General features: G+C 42.0%; 1 protein-coding gene across 1 annotated transcript in view; it reads right to left on the reverse strand.

Moving 5' to 3' along the window:
* Positions 1-3,449: 3,449 nt before the first annotated feature.
* Positions 3,450-27,189, reverse strand: part of KALRN (kalirin RhoGEF kinase) — an 872,788-nt gene continuing 849,048 nt past the window's right edge. Inside the window, exons 52-60 of the mRNA XM_061609058.1 lie at positions 24,513-24,540; positions 23,436-23,607; positions 16,517-16,638; positions 15,511-15,642; positions 11,425-11,589; positions 9,249-9,327; positions 7,252-7,452; positions 6,725-6,863; positions 3,450-4,913 (exon numbers count right to left, since the gene is read on the reverse strand). Coding sequence (XP_061465042.1) covers positions 4,368-4,913; positions 6,725-6,863; positions 7,252-7,452; positions 9,249-9,327; positions 11,425-11,589; positions 15,511-15,642; positions 16,517-16,638; positions 23,436-23,607; positions 24,513-24,540 — 1,584 coding nt within the window. The 3' untranslated portion in view covers positions 3,450-4,367. The remainder of the gene's footprint in view (positions 4,914-6,724; positions 6,864-7,251; positions 7,453-9,248; positions 9,328-11,424; positions 11,590-15,510; positions 15,643-16,516; positions 16,639-23,435; positions 23,608-24,512; positions 24,541-27,189) is intronic.

Below are 27,189 nucleotides of genomic sequence, written 5' to 3' on the forward strand. Positions count from 1 at the left end.
AGACTGACAAGCCAAAGGTCACCCAGTGAGCATCAATGCTGAGTGGGGATTTGAACCCTGGTCTTCCTGGTCCTAGTCCAACACTCTAACCACTCCACCCTTCATATGTCTAGCTTTGGTAAAGCCTTCCTTGTCTCAGATATTAGGGAAAATATGGATGCAATAGGATTGTTGTCCCATAAACGTTTGCATTGTTGCTTAATAGACTCTTATTATGGTATCTTTTTTGACTTAATCTAAAATATGTTGTGTAAGATTTTTGTACTTTGTGCAAGCTACAGCCTTAATATTCTTTATATTATGACCTTAAGGTGATTTTTGTCTGTATCTCCCAGAGGAGTGATGTAACTAACCTCTATTTTCCCTGTTTTTAGTTAGCCATTTCCCCATCAACTCAATATTTTGAAGCCAGCAACAAAAATTATTATACTTTTGCCCACCTTCCACTTCTTGGGAAGAAAATACACAATGGCTTCAAAAAGTGTTCAGTGGAGGAACAAGTTAAAATCCTCTTTTTGTTTTGACACTGAAATGAATGAAGACAAGAGGGAATTTTTGGAGGAGTAAATAGACTTCTGAGCATTAATAATAGGTTTTTAAAACTTTTTTAATTATGTATTTTAAAACTATTGTAACCTGCCTGGGACCTTTGGGTGAAGGACTTGTAATAAATTTCATAATAATATCCCAAAGAGATTGGGGTCCAAATGCACTCAACTTAAATATGAGGAAAGGTCAAGAGCTTATGTGTGAAAATGTATTGGTTGGAAATATGACATAAAATGGTCAACAAATTATTTAAGTTAGTGATTTCTTGAAAACATATGAAAATTTTGTGTATAGATAAGTATAAGTGCTCAGAAGTTTTAAAATGACGAACTTATTATTGTCTTGACTTTTCCTCTCCTTTGGGGCAGCCAGATAAATCAGCTGGTAAGATTTGTTTATTTAAAAGACTTTGCAAGCCTTGTTTGGCTTTTGAAATGTTTTTCTTTGTCACTACTGCTATTGCAGTTTTGTCTACATGCTCTTATATTTTATTTGAGAAGTAAAAAGAATAGTTTTTATACAAATCTCTTCACATTCTTTCATTTAAATATACGGTCCTGCTGGAGCCACAAACTGATTTCATATTAGTTAAGCAATTTAGTGTTGTCTAAATATCAGGGTTAGAGGAAGGCAATGGTAAACCACCTCTGAATACCTCTTACCATGAAAATCCTATTAATATATCTAAAAAAGATTCATAGGGTTGCCATAAGTCATAATTGACTTGAAGGCATAAACAACAAAATATCAGGGTATGGAAATGTCTCGTAAAGGGGTAAAACCAGAGCTTGGAAAAGTTACTTTTTTGAACTACAGCTTCCATCAGCCCCAGCCAGCAGGGCCACTGGATTGGGCTGATGGGAGTTGTAGTTCAAAAAAGTAACTTTTCCAAGCTAAAACAAGACATCAAGCACCATTTCCAGGGGTATCCATACCAAGGAACTGTGGTTTATGGTTTACAAACCAGGATCCTGGTCCAATAAGCCATAGTTTATTGACCTAGATCATTACATCTGAACCAGACCATTCACAAAATTTGCTGAAACTAATAAAGCTATACATTTTCAGTGCATCTTGGAGGCTTCCTTTTTTGCTTCTGTTATTGACCACAGACCCACAAACCTTTTAAAGGTAGAATACTCATAGTTCTGAGACATCCTCAAGAATCCACCCCTATGTAAAAGAGCAAGGAGAAAGAATTAGAGTAGTCCTAAGATTAAAACACAAAACAAAATCCTGATAATTGCACTGAAGGATACCAGTTTACGCTTTTGTTTGAAAACTGACTTTAGTTTTCTTCTTCAGGATACTTTGTCACAGCATTTGTTAGAAGGTGGACACAATAGCAGGAAAGGTATCTGATCTTCTTCAAATTCAGCTGCCCAACGTACCCTGGCCAAGCCCCTGGCCTCATCTGTCTGAAAACGGACAATCAGTTAACTAATGCTAACTTCCCACAGAGGGAGAGTGAGTGAGTGAGCGAGTGTGCATGTGGGCGGGTAAGCCAGTAATATGCATTTTTCTGTCAAGTAATGAGGAGACTCATAGCTCTTTTTCTTCTCCAGATTTCTGATTAGGTATGAAAGTAAGATTTCATAATTTCCCTCATAATTTGGTACGATTGGTAAGTGGTAAGATTTCCCTCATAATTTGGACAGACAATACAAATTAGTGGCTTACCAAGTGGTAACATACATACTATGGTAAGTTGTTACTGGGCAAATGGTTATTATTTTCACTCCTGTATTATTCTTGTTCTTGGCTTTTTGCTCAAGTCTTGCTTTTCATACAGCCTCATGTAAAAGCATTTTGTGTCTAGAAACCCAAAATAGCAAGCGCTCGAGGTGATCTGACTAGGCTTTAGAGTAAAAAGAGATGGAGTTTGACTACCCCCGTATGTCACCATTTTCAGAAAATAGAGGTGGAGATACACTGGAACCAGTACAACAGTAAGTGTGTCTCTATCCTCTGTTTCATGCAGCAGTATTTGTGGCTGCAGAGAGAATGTAATATGTCAAATGGCACCAGGAGGATACAGAAATCTTGTAGCTGGGCTACTAGGTTACCTAAACCCGGCAGATGTTTAGGACACAAGTGACTAACAGATGTGCCAGAAGCATTAGCATCTTGTGTCCCAACAAATGGGTCCCGTCTGAACAGGCAAAATGGGAGATCTTGGATATCTCTTAATGTTTGTTACATGGTCCATTGCTACATGGCTAGCTTTATATTAGTTACTGGGGAAGAGGGGAAAAAAATCAGGTATGAATTGTTGATTGATTTCTAAATTATATAGCCCAGCCTTTCCCAACTGGTGTGCCTCCAGATGTTGTTGGACCACAACTCCCATCAGCCTCAGCCATTGGCAATGCTGGCTGAGGCTGATGGGAGTTGTGGTCCAACAACATCTGGAGGCACACTGGTTAGGAAAGGCTGATATAGCCAGATCATGAATTGCTGTCTTTGAACTAAAGGGCCATTGGTGTAAAAAGTTGAACTAATTCCTTCAGTATAAATTTGAGAGCACTATAATTTGGAATGATTTTTCCAAAGCCTCTTAGTTTGAAAATAGTTTGATGACTTATAAGGGGCTATTTAGTGGAATGTTTGGTTAATAAAAATAGACGATTGTAATGACTTTTAATATTATTAATCTTATTTGATTTGCTATTTTACTCCAGACTTCGGGATTGAACAAAAAATACCAGCCTAGATGATTGGGTGGTGGAGGTAGGGAAAGAAGTGCATATGTACAAATATGCAGTAAACTACCAGTCTTACACACCAAGACTAATTTTGAAGCAATAATGAGGATGGACCCACTATGTTTACCACACTTTGACCAACTTTGGATTGATTTCACAACTGGTCAACTTTTAAAACTGAAAAAGGAATGAGATCCTTTTCATGTTACAGAGACTATGAGAATGTAACAAATGTCCTGCAATAGAAAAAGTCTTTGACATCTAGTTTACGGATAACAATAACAATTTTAACATAGCCTTTTCCCAACACACACCTTTTGCAAAAAAAAAAAAAAAGTCTGTACAAGAGCTATAAAAAAATTAGTTTAAAAAAGTCTCATTGTGCTTCTTCAAAACAGTTTTTGTTCCAGTGAATTTAGCATCTCAACAGTAGCAGATTGCTACTTTACATTGTGTTAGTTTTGAACACGTGAGCACTGTAGAATCCGGAGAGGGACTTATTGACAAAAGGTAACTGTGATCTTGACCCCCTACCTAAGTCACGTTTCCGGCAAAGCTGACGCTGTGATAGGACAAGGGCAAAAAAAAGCAATTCTGCCACAATGTTAATCCTTACTGAAGACAAATGGAGTCCTCCTAGTCCAACCAATCTTCATCAAGACTTGAGGAGCAACAATTTCTACAAAATCTGAAATTCAGTCTGGTGGTAGTGGTGTTTTCAGGTAATGCTGACAGCGGAGGGTCCAGTTTTATTCCATGATTTGAAGTTTAATAAGATCAGCAAGACTGTGAGTCTTTTAGAAGGCTGCCTTTCAAAAGTAAGGCAATGGTGTTTTAGTTACCATTCTCAACCAACCGATGTCTTTTTTTAAATATTCATTTGTATTTGACATGATGTCATCATTGCAAGAATAAACCATGCAAGGATTTGCATATGCAACATATGATAGCCTGTAACTAGTTAGATAATGCAACTGTTGGAAAAGTACGTATACTTTCTTTGACATCACATCAAATAGAATACCTTAAATAGACCTAAAGAGTGATTTTGCCTTCTCTCTTTTTTTCATACTCTATGGAGCTTCAGTTTCAAATCAAAGTACTTGTATTGCATTATATTCCTGGGTTCATCCTGCCCATTATGAAACTCTTAACATTGGGAACTGGTCGCACATCAAACTGGTGTTTGCGGCGTTCAATGAAGCTGGCTAGACGTGAGGTATCCAGTGGAATTTTGGAATAGCTGCCATTGTGAAACTGCAGCCATGGGTGCTGCAAACAAGTGGCTGCTGTTGGTCTCCTCCTGAAGTCTTCCTGAAGGATTACAGTGATGAAGTCTCTGGCAGCATGGCTTACATCGCAGAAGTACTCATTAGGAAAGCTGAAGTCCACTCGGCACACGTTGATGCAAGTCTCCTCCCTGCTTTCATCCAGAAATGGGGATACACCACTCAACATGACATAGGTGAGCACTCCTAGGCTCCAGATATCTGTGCCCAATGAAACAGGAGCACCTTGGATAACTTCTGGAGCAGCAAATTCAGGGTTTCCAAGGAGATGATGCACATGGTAATGGCCAGTGATTTGAACAGCATCTTCTAGGTCTATTAACTTAACACGAGGCACTGGGATCCGCAAGTCAATGAGCAAATTTTCTGGCTGTGGAGAGTAAAAATAAGAAAAGTACAATTGTCCATTATTTTTGTATTATAAATCAGTTTAAGCCAACATTTATTTATTACATTTATAGGCTGCCTTCCATCTTGGAACCTAAGAGATTGCACATGTGGTGCCTCAAATGGTCTCCCATTAAGGCACCCACCAGATCCAGACCTGGTTAACTTCAGCAAGGTGGTTCTGGCCCCATGTGTTTTCAGAACATACCCTGGCACGTTGTTTTTTCCTGTTAATACACCACAGAAAAGAAAATGTACATATGCAGTGGTACCCCTTATTCAGCAAAACACTTTCTGTCCATGTGAAGCACTATAGGTATTTGTGTGGCTAGCTTGGGGCTTGCAGAGCATTTGTAGGCATGTTTACTCAGAGGTACTATAAGTTCCAGTGTGTTCAATAGGCCTCACTCCCGTGTATAGAGGTTTACAGCCCTAATTACCAGATTACACTGACAGCAGATTTTGTCAGCAGCAATTGAAAAATAAAACCTACCCAGTCCCAACCACAAAACATCATGCAAAATGGCAAATTTGAGCAAAAGGGTCAAAAGTCTACTTATGTGCTGGAATTACTTTTTACTATGCTTTTAAACCTTTTTTTAAAAAACAGTATGTTTTAAGCCTTTTTTAAAAAAAATCTTCAAAGCTTTTAAAAAAATGTTTTCAAAGTTGTTTTGTTTTAATGTATTTTAATGTCTGTTTTTATGATGTTTTAAAGTGTTTTAAGTGCTTTTGTTTGCCGCCCTGGGCTCCTGCTGGGAGGAAGGGTGGGGTATAAATCAAATAATAAATAAATAAAAAGGATGTCAGCTGAGGTGAGTTTGAAGAATAGAGACAATTAAGAACTTGTCTACATAGGAGAACTGTGAGATCTAAAACAAAAGTACTACAGGAGGCCAATCTGTAAAACTGACAGGCAACAAATGCCCACCAGGTAGAGGTGGGTGAATGGTAAGCATCATGTACAACCTTGTAGAATATATTTATGTTACAGCTATAAAGACATCAAGTTCACTTCTGATTCAATCAGTTTAAGAAAAACATGGTTATGCAGAAAGGTAATGAAACTGCTATGAAACAACATTGTGTACATTTTCAGCTGCGGTGTAGACATGTGAGTAGAACTGGTCACTCAGACCATTTCACTTAAAGAAACACCAATGAGCTATCATGCTACTTAGTCCACCTGTGAATAGTGCTGTCTTTCAGTCAGTCATTCTGAGTCAATTTAGGCGTTGCCTTTTTAATTAAGAATGGATTTAAGCTTCATATGCAAACAACCTCGATGTATAATTTAGGTTTATGTTTATATCCCCATCATGGTATAAACAAAATAATGTGAACAAATAAAAATGAGATCTCATCATCTTTAGGCTCCCCCACCCAATTATACATATTTCAGCAATGAGTTTTGTGAAGAGGGGGAATCAATACGTGGGATCTTTATGGGAATACATTGAAGAAGTTTGTAAATTATACTAATTTGTTAATGAACAAGATATTAAAATAGGGGGGAAATGACCTCATGTAAGTGAATTTGCAGAAGTGCTTAGGAAGTTTTTGACATTTGTACCAACAGCCTTTATGAGTCACACATAGGGCCATAATTAAGTAGTTTAATTTGTAAGATTGATCAGTTACAGACCATACGTTTTAAAACCCCATAAATCAGACATTTTAAGTCTTTGAATTATAGACAGACAGTCTCTTGACCTGAGTTTAGAATAGAATGAAAGCTTAGAATTGGCCAGGATAGATAGAGACAGAGATATACAAGTTAATTGTCCTTCCTACCTTTATATCCAAATGAGCGACACGACAATTGTGAAGGTACTGTAAGGCTTCCATTGTGTCTCTAATGTAAAAAGCTACTTTCTCCTCCATCAGTTCATCATGATTCATTAGGTAGTCCAAGAGACGGCCATCGTCCATCCTAAAACCCAACAATCATCCTCTGTGAAATCTAGCGAAATCACAAACTATTGGCTATTAGTTGAAACATGTAACTGGTACCTCAGAGTATAAGCGGCATTTTTAAAAGGAACAAGTAAAATGCTTATATACGGCAGTATAATAAGGGCTCTCTCATGTTATACGGTTTAATATAGGACTATTTTTATTTAGGTATATGCTGCTTCACATGGACTGATGTCCTCCCAATGCACACACATATTGTACTCCTGAGCCCCACTGTGTGAGTCTGACATTCACAGAGTCATCTGACAATAGTTTTCATTAAAATCATGAAATGCGTGATTGAAAAGATATAGGATTCCTTCAGCGTAACAAATAAGAAGCTTAGCTTCCATCAAAGGACTTACAGTTCTAAAACCAAGATATAGGAAGAAGGTGACTCATAGGTGTCATGAATAGTGATATACTGAGGATGCTGCAAATGTTGCAACATGGCTGCCTCATGTGCCACCTGCTCCTTCTTCTTCATTTTTTTATTGATGAACTTCACTGCAACATCCTTCCTGGTGGCTTTGTGGATGCATTTCTTTACAACAGCAAATCGGCCCCTGATGGTGGTGGGAATGATAATGAACATTATTTATCAATGAATCATGCGTCCTTTTCAGTTCAATAACAGTTATTTTCTAAGATCGGTTTATTAACGTACAAGAAATCAAATCTGTTGATTGAATGTGAGGAGTGTTGTTCACAGCTTTGCTATACAAATGATCAGTGACTTTTGTCCTGGCAATTTGGATCCCTTTTAAATTAGCAGAGGTAACAAAAGACATCATTTCCATATGTACAATTAATCTGCTACTACTACTACTACCACTATTATTATTATTATCTTTATTTTTATCCCGCTCTTTTTCCAAGGACTGGAACTCAAGGCGGCGTCCAAATATAAAAGTACATATAATTACAAGCAAACCAAAAAATCTACATTAAAATACAATTAAACTATGTGCAATAATAAAACCATTTAAATATACAAGTGGAGTAATTCAAAACTCACTTTAAGATAATATAGATAAAACAGTAAAACAATGCAACACCCTCTTCAACTGTACAGTCTAACTGTATCCCATAAGCTGTTTTCTGGTTGGTCATTTTAAATAAGGCAGACACCTCCCAAAAGGGAGGGGCAGAGAGAGAGTGGGGAAACAAATTAATTAAAAACTATCACTTGAGAGCAGAATATTCTCTTCAAACATACTGGGGAGTTTCAGAAAAGGCACCAAGGATGTGCAGTCTACATATAGTGGGGATATTGAACGTGGAAATGCCTGAACTGAACACTAATTTCCTGGATTTTGTGTGGGTTTGTTTAAACTGACATTCTATATCTCAAAATACATGTCAGTCATGTAGGAATTATATGATTTTCGGAGAGAAATTCCTCTGGTAGCTGTAGGACGTTTACAAGCATAGTAGTTTCATTAGTTTCAACAGATTTGTGCCTCAAGTATATTTCATCAGCAAGTGTCCTGACAAATGCAGAGGTGATGCATATGCATGTATTAATACCACCATGTTTATGTTATAGTAGAGGCAAAACAAAAAACATTAATTCTGAACTACCTAAGTCATTTTCCGATTCAGGTATACTGTATTAAATATTTATTGCCTACTTCAGATTACATTCCAGTTAAAGGCTGGCCCAAGCTTGATTTCCCACTGAGTTATTTACATAACTAAGATGGGCCAGTTATTTAAAGCTGGAGAACAAGGATAGGAGATCTGTGGCCTTCCAGACGTTGCTGGACTCCAACTCCCATCAGTTCCAGCAAGTATGGTCAATGGTTAGGGATGGTGGGAGTTGTCCACAGATTCCCCTTCCTAACTGAAAGAGTGTGGATTTGGTATGGTTACCAGCCCAATCAATGAGACAACCGCTGGCAGATGAGCAAATTGGTAATAGCTATCACAAGCAAGAATGAACTTATACCCATCAACCTGTAGCTTGACTCATTTGCATATGCTACCTGCATGTACAAGCAAGTGATACACAGCAGTTCTTTTCAGTAGTTTCCACAGATAACATTGCAACCAAGGAGACTTATAAGTTAAAGTATTGTATCTATATAGCATCAGCCCCCTGGTCATGTCCTTAATGCAGGGGTTGCTAAGACCTTGCAGGTATTGGTAGGTGACTCCCATCATCCTCAACCATCCATGCTGGCAGGAACTGATGGAGTTGGAGTGCAGCAATATGGAAGGCCACAGATTAGCCACCCCTGCCTTAATAGATAGCATAATAGAAACACATTTTTTAAAACAAATCCCGAAAGCGTTTCTAAGAGAGAATGCTCGTTTTATTTGACTTGCATTTCAGTGAAATAATTGATTTTAGTATTACCTTCCAATCTCAATCAGCTCCGTATAGGCAAAATCAAAGTTTTCTTTCCAGGTCACGGTGGCTCCATCTGCTGCAGAGTCTGTGAACCCAGAAGGGATGGGGAATAGAGTTGCAATACAAGTAAAAAATATAGTCATTGTTACACATTAGTAATACAAAGGGGAGGACCTTCAAGAAGGAAAATGAAGAAAAAAGAGAGAGCCTTGACAAGCACAAGTGCTAAAGATAGGACTCCTAAAAGGAGAATGTGCCATCTCTACCATCTGAGTTATCTCCTTCATCGGTAACATTCTTTGACTGCCTCAGCTTTGGCAGAGTGACTTTTCTTCTGATAACCATTAAGTTACTGCATCTGTAAATATCTAGGGCTGGGCAAAAAGCCTCACAAAGCTACTGAAGCACAGGATGTTGAACCAGGACATCAGGGTCAGCATAGTAATATAGTCACATCCATACCATACATTTGAAGCACGTGGCTTCCCCCAGAGAATCCTGGGAACTGTAGTTTACCCCTCACAAAACTATAATTTCCAGGACCCTTAACAAACTACATCTCCCAGGATTCTTTAAAGTATGGTGTGTATGTGATATATTGAGCAGCTGCTGTTCCAAATATAGCACAACAATCCCATTAAAAGCTGTTGCTTTCCTTTGAATTGAGTGCTGCAAAGGTGTTACTGAAGGAGGACAGAAGATCTCATATTATATGCAAGGGAAATAATTCGAAGGTACACAGAGTAACAATGTTGCTGAAACTAAACAGGTCTGAGTCAGTACTTGGCAGATGGAGGAGACCTATGTATGTATGCTGTCTTGAGTTCTATGATGAAAGAAGAGTGGATGTTAATGTACTACATAAATAAATAAGGCATCATGTCCATCAAAAACCCTGCTAACAACTCTGCATACATAATAACACTTTTATATGTGGGTTTATTGCCTTTAAAAGGGAGTTATTAACACATGCAGCATTGCTGCAGATGTTGACTTCATTTCCCAAGCATAAGATGCCACTAGAATTACAGTACCACAAGCCATTCTGTGCGCAGTCACAACTAAGCAGCGGAATAGGGTCAAGCTGCCTATCATCACTTGAAAGAGCATTAATATCTTCATGAAGAGAAGTGTAATGTTTTAACTCTCCATCATGTTTCCCTATGGTGTATGGCTGGGTGAACTCTTCCCAAAATCAGTGGAGAAAATTTTAAAATTATGTTGTTCCTGTATGATGTGGATATACTTGTTTTAAGAAGTGTATGGAATTGCTTCTTTGTTAAATAAAATTAAATGTAGTACATTTTACAATAACTATCTGAACAGCATGCGTATGAAAATTGCTAATTTTCATGCAATAGTAAATAATACTTTGCATTTTTATATCATGCTGACAGGATTCAACAGACCTCGTATTTATGGAAGCAGCAACTGGAAAAGTTAGGAGGAGGTATATGTTGCTGTGTCAGATTGTTGATCCACTTAGTTCAGGGGTGGGCAGATTTCATACCTGTAGAATCTCCTTTGCGTGTATGTGTGTTTTTAACTAGAACTCTGAGATCCACAAACCAGAGCAAAGTGCAAAAATATATAAAGTTACAATTAAAGAACTCTGATCTTGTTCTGAGTACCAGAACTGAACTGAGCTCATGGTCCTTCCAGACAAAAATCTACTCCTATTCCCCTGCAAACTTTGTTCATTTTAGCAGGGTGCAGGATCATTTTGTTGTTGTGATTGTTAAACTATTGGGAATCAGAAATCCTTGCTGATCTACTTCAAATCACCCAGGGATTTCCCAGTTGATCCTGTTCTAGATGTGCCTGTCCCTGATCTAGCCTAGATCTGTTTGCCCTGACAGGCAACATCTCCTCAGATTATTGGGATGAGATCTACCATTGAGAACTTTTAAACTGGAAATGCCAGAGATTACACCTGGCACCTTTACATGCAAAGCATGTAGCATGCCAGTTAGTGTGCATTCCATCCTAAATATTAGGCCCTTGGCATCCCCCCCCCAAAAAACCCACAGTTTTAAATGCTTTTAAACAGCAGTTTTAAAATGTCAACAGCAAGAATTTTGATTCCACACAAATTTTGCCTCTTGAAGTAGAACCTAGACCCACCAGTTCTAATATAGTATGCTAGTAGATCATTCCCCTCCCTTTTCGATCAAGTTCTCACCATATTCCGGAAGTTTCACAAACTCAGAGGCCTCACTGGGTAAACTGATTCCCCAGGGATTGCTGGCACTGACTCGGAACTGATATTGACAGCCAGGTGTGAGATCTTCAATAACAAGGTAGGTGTCCAAAGTTGAGGCAACAGACTGCTGCCAGACCTGTGAGCCTATGTTTTATGGAAAGAGAGATTAATATCATCAAAATTGTGACTATAGCTGCCATGCCTTAGTGACACTTGCACACTTGCTGGGACCGGCCTTCACTCTGACCCTAACTATTAAAAAAAAAGAAAATTATTTCCAAATTCTCTCAAGTTACATGTGGTTCCTTTGTCGACTTAGAACATAACATAAGAAGAGAACGTCGGATTAGGCCAATGGCCCACCTAGTCCAATATCTTGTACTTACAGTGGCCAACCAGATGTCTATGGGAAGCCCACAAGCAGGACTTGACCACAAGAGCACTCTCCTGTCCTGGGGTTTCCAGTAACTGGAATTCAGAAGCATCCTGCCTCCAACTTTGGAGGCAGAGTATAGCCATCATGGCTAGTAGCCACTGATAGCTTTATTCTCCATGTATGTGTCTAATTCTCTCTTAAAGCCATCCAGGTTGGTGGCCATCACTGTCTCCTGTGGGAGCGAATTACATAGTTTAACCACGTGCTGCATGAAGATGTCTTCTTGTGTAGCCTGACTGAAGTGTTAGGATGGACTGCACCATATGAGACTGGAGGTAGCAGATGCCATTTTTGAATACCATATTAGAAATCCCTAGCAGAAAACTTGTGCCTCAGGAAAACAATTAAAACTTTATTTTCTATTTATAAAGAGTTTAATAATAATTAAAAAATTACTTGGAGGGCTATTCAAAAATATTATTCTTCAGATGCAGACTGAAGTGGTACAGTCCATTCTACTGTAAAAACCTTCACATTACTACCATATCTACTAATATTTCTGAAGTGTACTGGGAAGACATTTTACTTTAATGTATATTTCTGAAGGTGAGCTGCATTTTGAGTCTGTTTTTACAGCTGTATTAGTAACTTTCCTTGATTTGGGTTCACATTAGGGATGGGATCTGCATTTCGGTACCGGTTCGATTTTCTCTCCATTGAAAATTCATCTGGTCCTGCTTCGTCAGCAATCAATGTTTGCTACTTGCTATAAATACCAATTTGTCCTCCCCCAGAAAAATATGGATATTAATATAGTTTTTTTAAATAATTTTTTCAAGGATTAAAAATATCAATATTTTAAATGACATATCAGTGCTAATACTGACATTTTGAGGGCAATATCAATATTTTGAGGAAAATATTGATGTTGATATCGGTATTTTTAGGCAATTAAAAAAAAAAACTGCTTCAGCCATGGAAAACCGCTAAAAAACCCCACTCCGCAAGGACAAAAAAGCTTATAAACAGGAAATCCATTGTCAAATTTGAATTTTGCGAAGTTTGAGCACATCCCTAGTTCACATGTAGTTTGGACATTTAAAAATAAATAAATGCAAACAACCAAGAGACAAAAATTAAAGAATTTCAGAGGAAGATGTCTGAGAGGGATTGTTGAAAGAGGACGTGTCATTTGGCAAACATGGCAGCCAGATTAATGAAACAAGTGTTGAAGATAGTTCTCTTCAGCTATGAGGATTAACACACCAGTCTAATAAAAACATGAGCGCCTTGAATGTGAGGAGTGAAAATGGATGCAGGGATGGAAGAAAAGATGGTGTACTAGCTGGCAAGGTGGAAGGGGTTGTGGTTCTAAGATGGAATGAGAAATGGAACAGGCTAAGAACCCATGCACTAGGTCCATAATATAAAGGTGATTAGGAGGTATACTGTATACATGCTACATGGCAGAAAAGGCCACAGCTTTTGGAAGTTACCCAAGGCTATTATAATTGCACTTGCCACAGCCACAATATTAGTAATCAAAATGGGCTAAATATTAGTGATTGGGTTTATGAGTAAAAGGAGCAGATGCTCTGTCCATGAGGTTAGACAACCCAACCCTAATCATGGCTGGCACTTAGTGAGGCTGTTCAGGGATTAAAAAAAAATCATTACTAGAAAAGGGATTGTAGCCCAAAGCAGGAAACTGGCCTTCTGTAAGCCCACAGCCCAGCACTTCAGCCCACAACATGAACCAAATTAAAAGCCAACTTCCTCATGGAGGCATTGTTTCCATGTACATTATTAAATTCTCAGTTTGTGGCCCTATAAATCTGGAAAGTCCAAAAGAGTGGCCTATTCAATCAGTGGGGGGAGGGAGAAATTAGATTCACTTAGCATTCAAACCTGAATCTATCAAATTTGCACTTTTGGAAACAATATGAAAATGGAAATATAGCCATCCTTTGAAAATTGCATTTATCCAAATTTTGCAATGCAGTTTGCCAAGCAAGCAATGTTTACAAAAATGCATATACTCGAGAAAAGTGTACATAAATATGCTTATATTAGTGAAAATAACATACAAAACTGCAATATATTAGGAAAAAGTGCTTGCACAAATGTGTACATTAGTCAAAACAGCATACAAAGATGTGTCCATTAGGAGAAATTTGCAGTAAAATGCCAAAGAATTTTCATTAGGATTTTTTTTAATGCAAATTGCTGCAGAAAAGTGCATAACTGAGTTTAAGATTGGAAAAACGAGTTGCTGAGAGAATTGAAATGGTCAGACCCTTCCGACCTTATCAGTCAGCAATCAAGCATCAGCTCCAAATGCTAGACATGAAAGGTTCATGTCTCAGGGACTCAGGGTGGCTGCTGTTGCACAGCACCACACGGGGAATGTAGGGGAAAGAAACACAAACACAATGTGCTTAGGTCCTAATTAAAGAAGCCAGTGTTAGACAACAGTTCCCTATGCTCTGGGCTAGGCAGGTAGTACATAAGTAAAAGCCTGAAAATGTGTCCTGGAAAAGAAAACCTTCCCTTGGCTCCTATGTACATAACACTCTGTATTGGGATGGGGCACCTTTTTCTGCTCAAGCCTTGCATTCTCTTTTGCACAACCTTCCAGCGGCCACATGCCAGTAGTGGGAAGGGCCAGAGGCAAAATTGGGCAAAGCAATGAAGGGAAAAATTTTCCTTTGTGCAACAGGCTAGTGTGTGTATACATACACTCACACATCCCTCTCTATCTTCCATCCAAGCAAGAGGGAATGTCAGAGTTCAAGGACACATTATATCCAGGCAAGAACACTCAAGGAAGGCATGAAGCAGGACCAGTGAGGAATGTAGCTTGGGAAGAGTTTCAAAGAAAGGCCTGAAGGGCCAAATTCGGCCCCTGGGCCTAAAGGTCCCTCTCTCTGCTCTGTACGTACCACAGCATGCTAGTCAAGCATTCTGTACTGGTCTTTGTCAGCTGTGTGGACCAGTGGGGTGAACATCATCAGCCAAAGCACCCTGCACATCTGGACTATGAGAGTCAGAAGAACTGAAGGCATTATTAGGCCCCTGCTGAGGCCCCTGGGAAGGCAGGGTCCCGCTGCTGACCACCAGAATAACCTAGCTCTGCTGTTGCTTCTCTTGCCATTGCCACCCACTGGCCCGCTCGCTCCCTCTGGCCCACACTGGGGGTGCAAGGAAGCGTAGGGAGCGAGAAGAAGGAGCAGCAGTTGCCATGGCCTACTCACTGCCTGCCTTTTCCCTCTGGAAGGCAGAGAGAGAGGGAGAGACATAGCAAGCAGGCAATGGTAGGGAGGAGAAAAGGGGCCACTAAAGCTTCTTTCCCAAGGGCTTCCCAAACCTTGAGGTAGCTCTGCTCACCTATATTTTCCTGCCTGCCGTGGGGCACAACTTGTTCTGCTTGCAAATGGGAGGGAAAGATAATGGTGCAGCCACTGCTACACATTTGCTCATGATCTCTCAGCACTAAGCAACCCTAGCAGAAAGAGGCAGCGTAGGCATCAGCGCCCGCTTATTAGCTCAGCCCAGCAGCCTCGCGGAAAACCTTGAGCATCCTATTCCAACAGACTGCAAACCGAAGATGTACTATGGGTAGGCAACATTAATTGAAAGTCTGTGCAAATGCTTCCCGGAAAAAGCCCACTCATGCTGGCTGCTCATACCTTCTTCTCTGTACTCCACTGTGTAACCTGAAATCGTGCAGTTCCCTGTACTGGATGGAGGCAGCCACCGAAGAATCACTGAGGTGCAGCTTCTTTCCTGAGCTATGGGGCGATTTGGGGCTGCAGGGACCCCTGGGGTGGTGGAAGGGGAGGAAACAGAAATCAGGAGAGAGCATGAGTTATAAGCACTGAGGCTGTCACTTCATTGTAAAGCATGTGAAAGAGAGGGTTATTAAAAAGCTAGGTTTCCTGGAGTAATCATAAGTGAAGTAGAATTGTTGAAAGTTTATTAGGACACAACTATTAGAGGCTACAATCAGATCCGGTACTTGTATGCTTTACAGGACAAATGGCAGATTGGGGGAGGTGGGAAATTTCAGTAGGGGAAATGGTGGAAGGGGCAGTAAGGGCTAACTCCTGTCTTCCACATTCAGCTTCCTAGACTTTACCTTTAAAAACAAAACAAAAAACAAAACAATTCTGCAGGTAATCCAGTCAAGGATCATTCACCAGTATGCGTGTGGCCCCCTGCTGACAACGGGCCAAGCTATACACCAAAGTAACTGGCTATTATCTTTGTTAACTGAGTTCTTCTTTCAAATAATGGCATACATAGAATAAGAGAAGAGGAAGGGGCCTATAAGGCCATCAAGCCCAACCCTTCTCAATGCAGGAATGAGAACCAATATACACATTTAGAAAAAGCATATCATTCACTTTAAAAGAGTGTAACATTTCTCATGCAAATGAAGAATCACACATTTGAATATCACACACATACACAACCAACCCAGTCTGTGAAAAAGTATTTAATTGTTTCACAGGCAGGAGTGTTTTTGATGCACACAGACTCTCACTCGCATTTTGAAGTGCCACACATTTCAAAAGCTGATTGTGCCATGACTTAAATCAGTGGAAACTGTAGCTGAGGAAACATGCAAAAAGCCCTGCAAAGTATGTATTACACTATTGCAAACAAAATATAATCCAGATAGATATCCATTACCTTGTACTTTGATTGTAGCTGAGGTGGTTGCCATTCCAAGTTCATTTGTTGCCACGCAAGTGTAAATACCACTGTCTTGAGGCATCACATTACAGATCTTCAGAGTGATTTCACCTGAGTCACTGGAGAGGTACAGACGTCAATATTTTAACCTGTTATCCTACTAAGTACTTTACATTAGATTACCTTCCAGTGGTAAGTCACTATCAATCTATTTCAATTGACACAGAAAATGAGTCCCAATGGAATAGTTGAGCCCTTTGTATTTCCCTTGGTACATTTTCAGACAAAGGCTTGTGACCACATATCTTAAAGATGTATGAAAATATAACAGGGAAACAGTAATGTTATTGTTCTGTAGAATGCTTGGTTGTACCCTGTGACATGTTTGCTGTTGCTCATGGAAAAAATAGCTCACATCCATTCTGACTCTCTGCACTTCAAGAAGGATGCAGACAAACTGGAACAGGTTCAGAGGAGGGCAACAAGGATGATCAGGGGACTGGAAACAAAGCCCTATGAGGAGAGGCTGAAAGAACTGGGCATGTTTACCCTGGGGAAGAGAAGACTGAGGGGAGATATGATAGCACTCTTCAAGTACTTGAAAGGTTGCCACACAGAGGAGGGCCAGGATCTGTTCTCAATCATCCCAGAGTGCAGGACACGGAATAATGGGCTCAAGTTGCAGGAAGCCAGATTTCAACTGGACATCAGGAAAAACTTCCTAACTGTTAGAGCCATACGACAATGGAACCAATTACCTAGGGAGGTAGTGGGCTCTCTGACACTGGAGGCATTCAAGAGGCAGCTGGACAGCTATCTGTCGGGAATGCTTTGATTTGGATTTCTGCATTGAGCAGGGGGTTAGACTCAATGGCCTTGCAGGCCCGTTCCAACTCTACTATTCTATGATTATATGACTTGGACCTTGATTTCATTTTATTAGAAGGATCCAGTTGTTTCAATGACTTTTACCCATTGCTTCCTGAGGATGTGAACCAGGTTCTTTAAAGGCTGAAGCCTACTACATGTATCCTTGTTTCTTTTCTCTTGTGATCAGGGAGGTAATTAAAACTTCCCTTAGAAAGGGTATTGCACCTGCTTCCTTGAAGGAGACAGGAGTTCTTCCTCTTGTCTGTGTTGCACCCCAGGTGCAAGGAGAGTTCAGTCAGGGAGAGGAGTCAGATGAGGACAAGGTCCCTGGGGACGCTATAGGAGGGAGGGCTCTGTCAGTCCGAAGACTTCATCGCCCATCCCTCCTGCTGAGGCAGATCCAGCCCCGTCTGTGCGTTCCCCGTCTGCTGTTGGGAAGCGATCCTTCACGTTTGCCAACCCCACCCGCGGCAGAATCCCTGCCTGGCACTTCAAACGCTTCCCCGCCAACCAGTTTCCCACTCCCTGAGGTCATGCTGTCACCTAGTGAAACCCCACCATCGGATGGGGCGACAGAGGCTCGCCCCCCTCACCCCACACGAGAAGGTGCGAGAAGCGGGACTCGCAGAGGGTGGAACTGCAGAGGAGCCATCGGTTACAGGCGAAGACCTTCCCTACTTAAGCAGGTGCCCACCCAGACTCCGGTGCTGAGTCAACTCCCCTCACATGCTGCAGAGACTGTTTAGGTAGCTTAGCTAGGGAAAGTAGTGAGCTAGAGTAGCCAGGTTTATGAAGCGCACTGCTTTGGATGTAACCATCACCCTAATAAAACAAGGATGAAACCAAGCCTCGCCTCCACCTCTTGTCTCGGGCTCTGGGCAGGACAGATTGACTCAGCCATCACCTCCCTTCACCAACGCTCCCATAACCGACACCATGGAGTCTAGTGCCACCACTGCAGGGGGATTTCAAGGAACCATTGAAGCCTTGTACACTGAAGTCCAGAATCTCCAGGCAGTAACCCAGAATCTCCAACTTGAGAATCAAAACCTTTGAGCCGTGATTGCTCAAGGAGGCACGGCTGCCCATCCAAGTCAAGGCGCCAGTGGGACTACCTCCTTGCTACGGTGGCCAGAGTGACCAGTTCACCACGTTCCTTGCCCAGTGTGAACGATACATAAGCGTGCATCAAGCCAAGTTTCCAAATGATTATGTGAAGGTGGCGTTTATCATCGGCCTCCTAGAAGGAGATGCAGCCAAGTGGGCTACCCCGTACCTCATGAGAAATGACCCTGTCTTGGGTCAATACAGTGCCTTCGTCGCAACCATGACTGAGATGTTTCATGACCCTCAGCTCAGTGTAAAGAGATGGTGACCCGCCAGCTAGGAACTTTGAAACAGGGGAAGGGCTCCGTGGGGACCTATACTAACTCGTTTTGCGTCTTAGCCCAGGAGGTGAAATACAATGACCCAGCTTTGATGTATTTCTACTGGAATGGGCTTAGCCCAGAGGTGCTGGATGAATTGGTGCGCACCCCTCTGCCCAGCAGCCTGGCGGAACTGATCCAGTGATGTTTGCAGATAGACAGTCGGATTGAAGGTCGCCACTTGGAGCGCAAGGCGGAACTCCCATGTTCTCAGGCTCCCACACCTCTCCCCCGCATCCGTTTCCCGCCTAGAATGGGAACCTTGACTTTGTCGGGGGTGGAGCCCATGCAGATTGGAGGGGCTAGACCACGCCTGTTGGAGAAGGAGAAGCACAGAGAGGGGGAGGTCTGAGACCATGTGCTTACTTTTTGCGGAAGTTGACAAGTTCAGAGCAAAACTACACCTTGTGGGAAAGAGTTGCTGGCCATTCAGGATGCATTTGACGATATCTTTTGGAAGGAGCACAGCACGAGATTGAGGTGCACACCAATCATCAGAACCTGGAGAGCCTCCACACTGCTCGTAAGCTGAACCAGAGGTAGGTGCACTGGGCGCAGTCCTTTGCTTGCTTCCTCTTCAAAATCCATTACATTCCTCAGGCGCAGAATAAGCGGGCAGACGCTCTGTCCCGCAAACTGGAAGACCTGGAGAATCCGACTCCGAGACCACAGCAACTGATTCTACCCCTCGAGAAGATGGTGGCAGAGGTGTGCCATGACTCCTGGGTGGAAGAATTGCGTTCGGCACAAGAACAAGATCCGTTTGTCAAGGAGAAGCGCACCAAATTAGAGGGGCAGCCTGCTGGGAGTACAGAGGGATATATGCTGAAGGGGGGTGCTGTATCACTATGACACTATGTACGTGCCCCCTGGGGACACGAGGGCCTGTGTTGGGACTCCCCCACTGCTGGGCACTTTGGAACTTTTAAACCTTTGCAGTCACCAGGGAGTTTTGGTGGCCTCGGATGAAGCGGGAGGTGGAGCACTACGTCCAGTCCTGCCCAGTATACACAAGAGCCAAACACGTCACAGGACAGCCAGCAGGCTCTTGGAACCACTCCCTACACCCCAGGGCCCTTGGCAGATGGTAACTATGGACTTCATCACGGACCTTCTCCCCTCGCAGGGGAAGACAACAGTGTTGTTGTATGCTTTTACTAAAATGGCTTATTTCATTCCATGGTCGGGATTCCCAAACGCACGAGAGATGGCTCAATTGTATGTGCAACATGTTTACTGGTTGCATGGCCTCCCAGACAGTTTAGTCTCAGACCGGGGACTGCAATTTACAGCTCAGTTTTGGCGCACCTTGTGGCAACTCCTGCAGAGTGAACTGAGATTGTTGTCGTCCCATCACCTGCAAACAGTCAGACTGAGAAGGTGAATGTCACGTGGGAGCAGTATCTCCGCTGTTATGTCAGTTACCAACAAGACAACTGGACGTCCTTTCTGCCCTTAGCAGAATTCACTTACAACAATGCAGTGCACGCCACCATGCAACAAACCCCATTCTTTGCCAACCCCAAGCTTTTCCCACCCCACATGCCAACCCCGCCATTCCAGCGGCCAAGGATTTCATGCAAGAGCTTCAGGCGATGCTGCAGTTGCTGAACGAACAGTTAGAGAAGGTGAAAATGGACTATAAGAGAGTTGCAGATCTACATTAACAGGAGGCCCCATGATCCATGTGGGAGACGGGGTGCGGCTGTCCACACGTTATCTACTTACTAGGACATGCTGCCATAAGCTGGAGGACCAACAGGTGGAGCCCTACAAAGTTGAGGTGCAGATCAATCCAGTGGCTTTTGCCTGAGGCTGCCTCCCTCCTTCAAAATACACCCAGTGTTCCATCGATCCCTGCTTACCCTGGAGCAACCCCCGATCCCCACTGGGAGCCAGAGGTGCCTCTGCCCCCCATAGCGGTGAATGGACAAGAGGAATATGAGGTAGCACAGATTTTGGACTCTCGGAGGTGCCAAGGGCGGCTTCAGGACTTGATCCACTGGAAGGGGTACGATCAGTTTATGGGAATCAGCTGAAGACATCCATGTGCCGGACTTGGTGAGAGAGTTCCATGACGCCTACCTGGACAAGCCCAAACACAGGGGGTGGAGGGAGATGGTGCATGGAGGGGGGGATGATGTTGCGCCCCAGGCACAAGGGGAGTTAGTCAGGGAGAGGAATCAGATGAGGATGAGGTCCCTGGGGACATTATAAGAGGGGGGCTCTGTCAGTCCACATACTTCCTTGTCCATCCCACCTGCCAAGGCAGATCCAGCCCCGTCTGCAAGTTCCCCATCTGAGCTGTTGGGAAGCAACCCTCCACGCACGCCAACCCTGCCCACACCAGAATCCCTGCCTGGCACTTCAAACGCTTCTCCGCCAACCAGTTTCCCGCTCCCTGAGGTCGCGCCATCACCTAGTAAAACCCCACCATCGGATGGGACGACAGAGGCTTGCCCCCCTCACCCCGTGCGAGAGGGTGCGAGAAGCGGGACTCGCAGAGGGTGGAACTGCAGAGGAGCCGTCAGTTACGGGCAAAGACCTTCCCTACTTAAGCAGGTGCCCACCCAGACTCTGGTGCTGAGTCAACTCCCCTCACATGCTGCAGAGACTGTTTAGGTAGCTTAGCTAGGGAAAGTAGTGAGCTAGAGTGGCCAGGTTTATGAAGCACACTGCTTTGGATGTAACCATCACCCTAATAAAACAAGGATGAAACCAAGCCTCGCCTCCATCTCATGTCTCAGGCTCTGGGCAGGACAGTCTGAAGAAGTTATCCCTTGAGCCTGACTATTTTGGAAACAGACCAGTTTCCACTTTGCTTTTTTTGGGGGGGGGAGGGCAAGATGACAAGAAGAGCCCTGCCAGATCAGACCAAAAGCCCATGCAGTTCAGCATCCTGTTCTCACAGTCACCAGGCAGATGCCTGTGGGACGCCTACAAGCAGGACATGAGAGCAACCACACTCTCCTCACTTCTGCTCCCTAGCAACTGGTATTCAGAGGCATACTGTCTCTGATACTGGAAGGTAGCTCACAACCAACAGTGATAGTCTTATCCTGTAGGAATTTGTGTAATCCCCCCTTTTCAAGCTGTCCAAGTTGGTGAACCTTATTACATCTTGTGCTGAAAAATGGAAATGGACTGCCTTCAAGTCGACCGGACTTGTGGCGACCCTACGAATAGGGTTTTCGTGGTAAGCAGTATTCAGAGGTGGTTTACTATTGCCTCCCTCTGAGGTCGAGATGCAGCGACTGGCCCAAGGTCACTCAGTGAGCTTCATGGCTGTGTGGGGATTCGAACCCTGGTCTCCCAAGTAGCAAATTCTATAGTTTAACAAAGCACTGTGTGAAGAAATACTTCCGTTTGTCTATCTTGAATTTTCATTGGATGTCCCCAGGATCTAGTATGAGAGGGAGACAAACTTCTTTCTATCCACTTTTTTCCACACCATGCATAATTTTATACACTCCTCTAATGGATGCTGGGGAGAGGGGAGCGGTAGCAAGGTGTTAGCAGACAAGGCTGCACTACACACCCTCAGGTGTGCTGAAGACTGTCCTGTTATCAGTATTGAGGTAAGATCCAAGTGCCAGCACGGTCGGCTTCTGTACGTAAAATGTGGTGCAGTAGGGCACCATCTTGTTCTTCACTGGAGGTAGCAAAATATCAGAGCTCTTTTAAGGGCTTCTTGGAGCTATGGAGCAGGATATCAACGTTTAACAGGATCTTTTTAAAGAGAAGATGCCCAGGAGATCCAGCCCTGAAAGACTTGCCCCACTAAGTATCTTCTCTTAAAACTAGAGAACTCCTTTGTATAAATCACATACATTAAAACACTGGTGTATGCGATCAATCAAGTAAAATAACACAGGAAGTAGTACCAAGTCACTAGTTTGGACATTGTGCTTATATTCTGGTTTGCTTATTTATTTCACTTGGGGTGCTGGACAGCAAGACCATTTAAGACAATTTCAGTGTCTTAAATCTAGCTCATCTAACTTACTTGGACACATAGGCTCAGTAGCTGAATTCAATAGCTAAGCTTATTAAGTTATTCAAATAGCTCCGCAGTTATCAATGCTAAACATGTTGGAATGAATAATTTACTCAGGCAGTAAGTATTCATTCAAAGGAATTATTAATGTGGCTGTTGGCAGCTGATCGAATTTCCACAGCTCAAAAATGGAAGACATTATGCAATTTGCAATTGTCTTTATGGCATAAATGTCTGGGATCTAGCAATATCTGAGAAAATAACACACAATTTAAAAGTCTCAAAAGGATCTGAAGACCTGGAACATTTCTATGCCATTTGGGGATAATGTGTCACTTATGCTACTGCAAATTATCTGCAAAGTTTTTTGCCTGTACCAGTATATTATGATTTATAAAAATTCTGCTCCTCTGTTGACCTTGTTCAACTGTTAATACTAGAGGAGTGGCTCTGTAATGTGATAGTGAAAAGAAATATTTTTGATGCAAACCCCTAATTGTATTTGTTCTTTATAAATTCAATAAAAAATAAAATAAAAATGCAATAGTTTTTGATGCAGCCACATTTTGTGTAACTACTGCTTTTATACCATCACAATGCAGAAGGAAAAAGACGAACGTACCAGGAGGAAACTGTATATGCAGCTGTGCTGTTGTCGTTGTCAAGAATATTTTGATCTGGTCCTTTCCAGGTTATGGTTGGCTTTGGCCGTCCACAGACTTTGCACTGTAATATGACTGTGTCACCAAGCAAGCAGGTGATGTCCACTAAAGGTACAAGAAACTCTGGAGCAACTGCAGCAAAGGCCACACAGAGAGAGACATCACATTCACCAAAAACATAAAAGCTGACTGCAGGACGTTGAAGGTACAAAATGTGCCACAGTGATGCCTTTGTTGTACCAAATGTCATTTATAAATGGGAGAGATAAAAACATTATCCAATACCTTCTGTAAAACCAGCCATCAAACAATAAAATCAACATCTGTCCTCACATAGAATTTGGGAACCTGAAAATCTCAGCATTTGCACACACAAATGTTACTTAGAAATTCTCCATACCCTTCCGGTATTCTCTTCTACCATGAGAAAACTCATGCCAACATGTTTCTCGAGGAAATCCTACATCACACTTCTTCCATGGAACTGCAATGCATTGCCAAGAATGCTGAGACCAATTCTAGAACAGGGGTAACTAACATGGTGCCTCCCAGAACAACAACAACAAAGGAGTCTCCAGAATACAGGCTGATGAAAACCCCTGGCTTAGAATAATGAAAATAATATTTCGCATATTAAAAATAAACAAAAATTTGAATGAACCAAATTCGGAAGGAAAGCAAATGAATCAAATTCAAATCAAGTCTATAGTAGTGTTCATTTTTTGTGAGCAGAATTTATCCAAGTAACATAATACTGAAATATGATTGGTGAGTAATAAATATCTGATTTCACACACATATCCCCACACGTTTTATCAGACAAGATTTGAATGTGGGTGCAAAATGACTATTTCACTACACAATAGATTCTTTGGCACTGTGGATGATACATGTTTGGTGTCATGCATGACTTACTTTCCTGGCTGATTACGTAGATAAGATGTTCTAGGACTTGTTTTGGCAAAGATATAATTAAAGCCTATGTTTGGTTTTCTAGATCATGGAAACAACCTGGCATATTTCTATCTTTAACTCACCTTCCTGGATGAAGTTTGGGTTGATGATCTGGAAAAAAAACACATATAAAAGAAATAGAGAAGTCTTTTTTAACTGGACAATTAGATGAGGAATTCTCAGCAAAGTATAAGTGACTTGACAAAGGTTGCTGAGGAACTCGAGACACATCCGAAAAGTTCCAATTTGAGATACTGGGGTGCCATTTTCCAGAGTCTAGATGTGCAAGGCATGTCAGTCCACTTGCAGGACAATAGAAAGGATTTATGGAACCAAACGTGTCAGCTCCCCTAACTCCAAGTCCTTGTCTAATGCACAACTTCCACTGTTCCCTGTTATCAACATGATTGGAAGGAAATGGCAAAGGACCATCCTAAGACACATAATGATTGCCCTGCTGGTTGAACAACCATACAGTTCAGTATACTGTTTCCAAAAGCAGCCAACCTCTAGATAAGAAACAGGGCATGAAGGACTGTTCTGTGTCCCCAGTTTCTGGTAATCTGAAGAGCCAGTGTGGTTAGAGTGTCTGCCCAGGTGGGCAATGTTTTGTCTCTTGAGGGTAATTTGGTCAGGGGTGCCTTGCTGGTGACAAGTGGGCAAAAGTCACCCCTTTCTCTCTCTCCCCCCCCCATCCAGTGGGGCTGTGAGGTGAAGGACCGATTGATCTTGCAGAGGTCTCAGCTGATTGCTTGCTGGAGGCTACATGAAATTAAGCTAAGGGCCACAAATTGTGCATCCCTGGAAGACCAGGGTTCAAATGCCCACTCAGCCATTAAGGTCATTGAGTGACCTTTGGCCGGTCAATCTCTCTCAGCCTGATCTACCTCACAGGGTTCGTTCGTTCGTTCGTTCATTCCTTCCTTCCTTCCATCCATCCATCCATCCAGTATACACCATAATGCATTTCAGTCAACTGATCATTAAAAACCTATTTAATATTGTAAGTAGTAGTAATAAGTAGTAAGAGATTGTTTATTCTGCAGTTATAACGAGTAGAGCAGGATTGGGTGCTAAAAATAGCTACCCTTTAATCTTTCAAAGCTATTTTTTCTTCTTTTTCTTGAGTATTTGATGACAAAAGATGAAAACAGCCCTAGAGGAGTAGAAATATTGCAGTGTACACTACAGTTAGGTAGCTAGCTAGTTGGCCGGCCACCTAGACTGTAACTCAGGCCTAATTTCTGATTTTTCCAATATGTGCAGTTCAGCGTGAGGCTTTTTCAATGTTTGTGGACAGAAAAATCAACCCAGCAACCAGTAAAAAAAAATCCAATTGCTTTCCACAATTAGTTTCCAATTGCTTAGTCCTTTATACAGCAGCCAATTAAAAAGCTTTCCCTTGATTGTCCAACAGGAAGGAAAATCTAAAGGCCAGGAACAAAATTAGAAGGAGGGATGCTCAAGGAGGAGTTAACAAATACACCTGATAGTATTTTCGCTCTGCCCTTCCCTAAGCTGGTATGGGTAAATTTGTTTTTCAGGTGGAATCTAAAACTGAGATACCTAATGCAGCATCAAAGCCAAGCTCAGAAGCTCACTGTCATTATCAAAGCAGTTCAGTTCATGAAGGATCAGAACACAGGGACAGACCACAGGTGAAAGAGGATTGTAGGTATAGGCAAAGTCAAGCTTTTGAGTCTGGTATTCCTGAGGATCTCTCAAAAAAGACCGAGACAGTTCAACTGATTAAGAACGTAAGAAGAGCCTGCTGGATCAGCAGACTGAGCAGGCATACAGATCACCTAGTCAAAGTGTTCCCCACTATGGTAAGATGCATCGTATGTCTATTTAAATTAGTGTAACTGTTTCTAAATTTGCATACAGGGTAAGGTTGCCAGGTGTCCTCTTTTTGCCCAGAGACTCTTTTTTGGAGGTCCTCTCTGGGTGAGTCACCACAATCTCTAGACTCTTAGCTTTCATTTTCTAAAGTTTCTTTTAAGTTTAGGGTTTTTTAAGCTTAATTAAGATTCTAGGTGGTCTGGTTCAAGAGATATACACCAAAGTGTCAGCTGCCCTCTCTCCACAACTTCTGTAGAGTATTGGTTGCTCTAATCCCTGCCCTTTCAGGTTTTTAGCCAATAAGTGAAGCCAGGGTTGTGATAGAAATAGATTTGCTGACCTCCAGGTAAAGCTAGAAGCCATTGCAAATCCTGAAAACAGTTTCCTTTTCCTGCTTGTCTGCACATCAGAAGTTGAGTGAGTGTATAACTTTCATCAGTAGCAAGATTACCTTTCTACAAGGAAATTGAGAACTGAAGATCACAGCTGGATCTTGGTAAGTATGCACACACAGTAAACAATTTCAATTATGATTGCAATAAAACTGTACATGCAGTTTTTTCATTACTTGCAAAAATAGCATATTGTACATTTTATCTTTCAAATAATATTTGAACATAAAATTGAAAAAGTGTACATGCTGCAGCATATGATGCAATTACAATGTGTTATATTTTTCTAATTATAAGGAGTCAAACAAGCATAAATTGCTCTGGGCTGTTGAAGAAATGGACATGGACTGCCTTCAAGTCGATTCCGACTTATGGTGACCCTCTGAACAGGGTGGTCATGGTAAGTTGTATTCAGAGGTGGTTTACCATTGCCTTCCTCTGAGGCTGAGAGGCAGTGACTGGTCATCCAGTGAGCTTCATGGCTGTGTGAGGATTCGAACCCTGGTCTCCCAGGTCGTAGTCAAAC

Source organism: Rhineura floridana, chromosome 2 (assembly GCF_030035675.1).
Source record: "Rhineura floridana isolate rRhiFlo1 chromosome 2, rRhiFlo1.hap2, whole genome shotgun sequence".
NCBI lineage: Eukaryota > Metazoa > Chordata > Lepidosauria > Squamata > Rhineuridae > Rhineura > Rhineura floridana.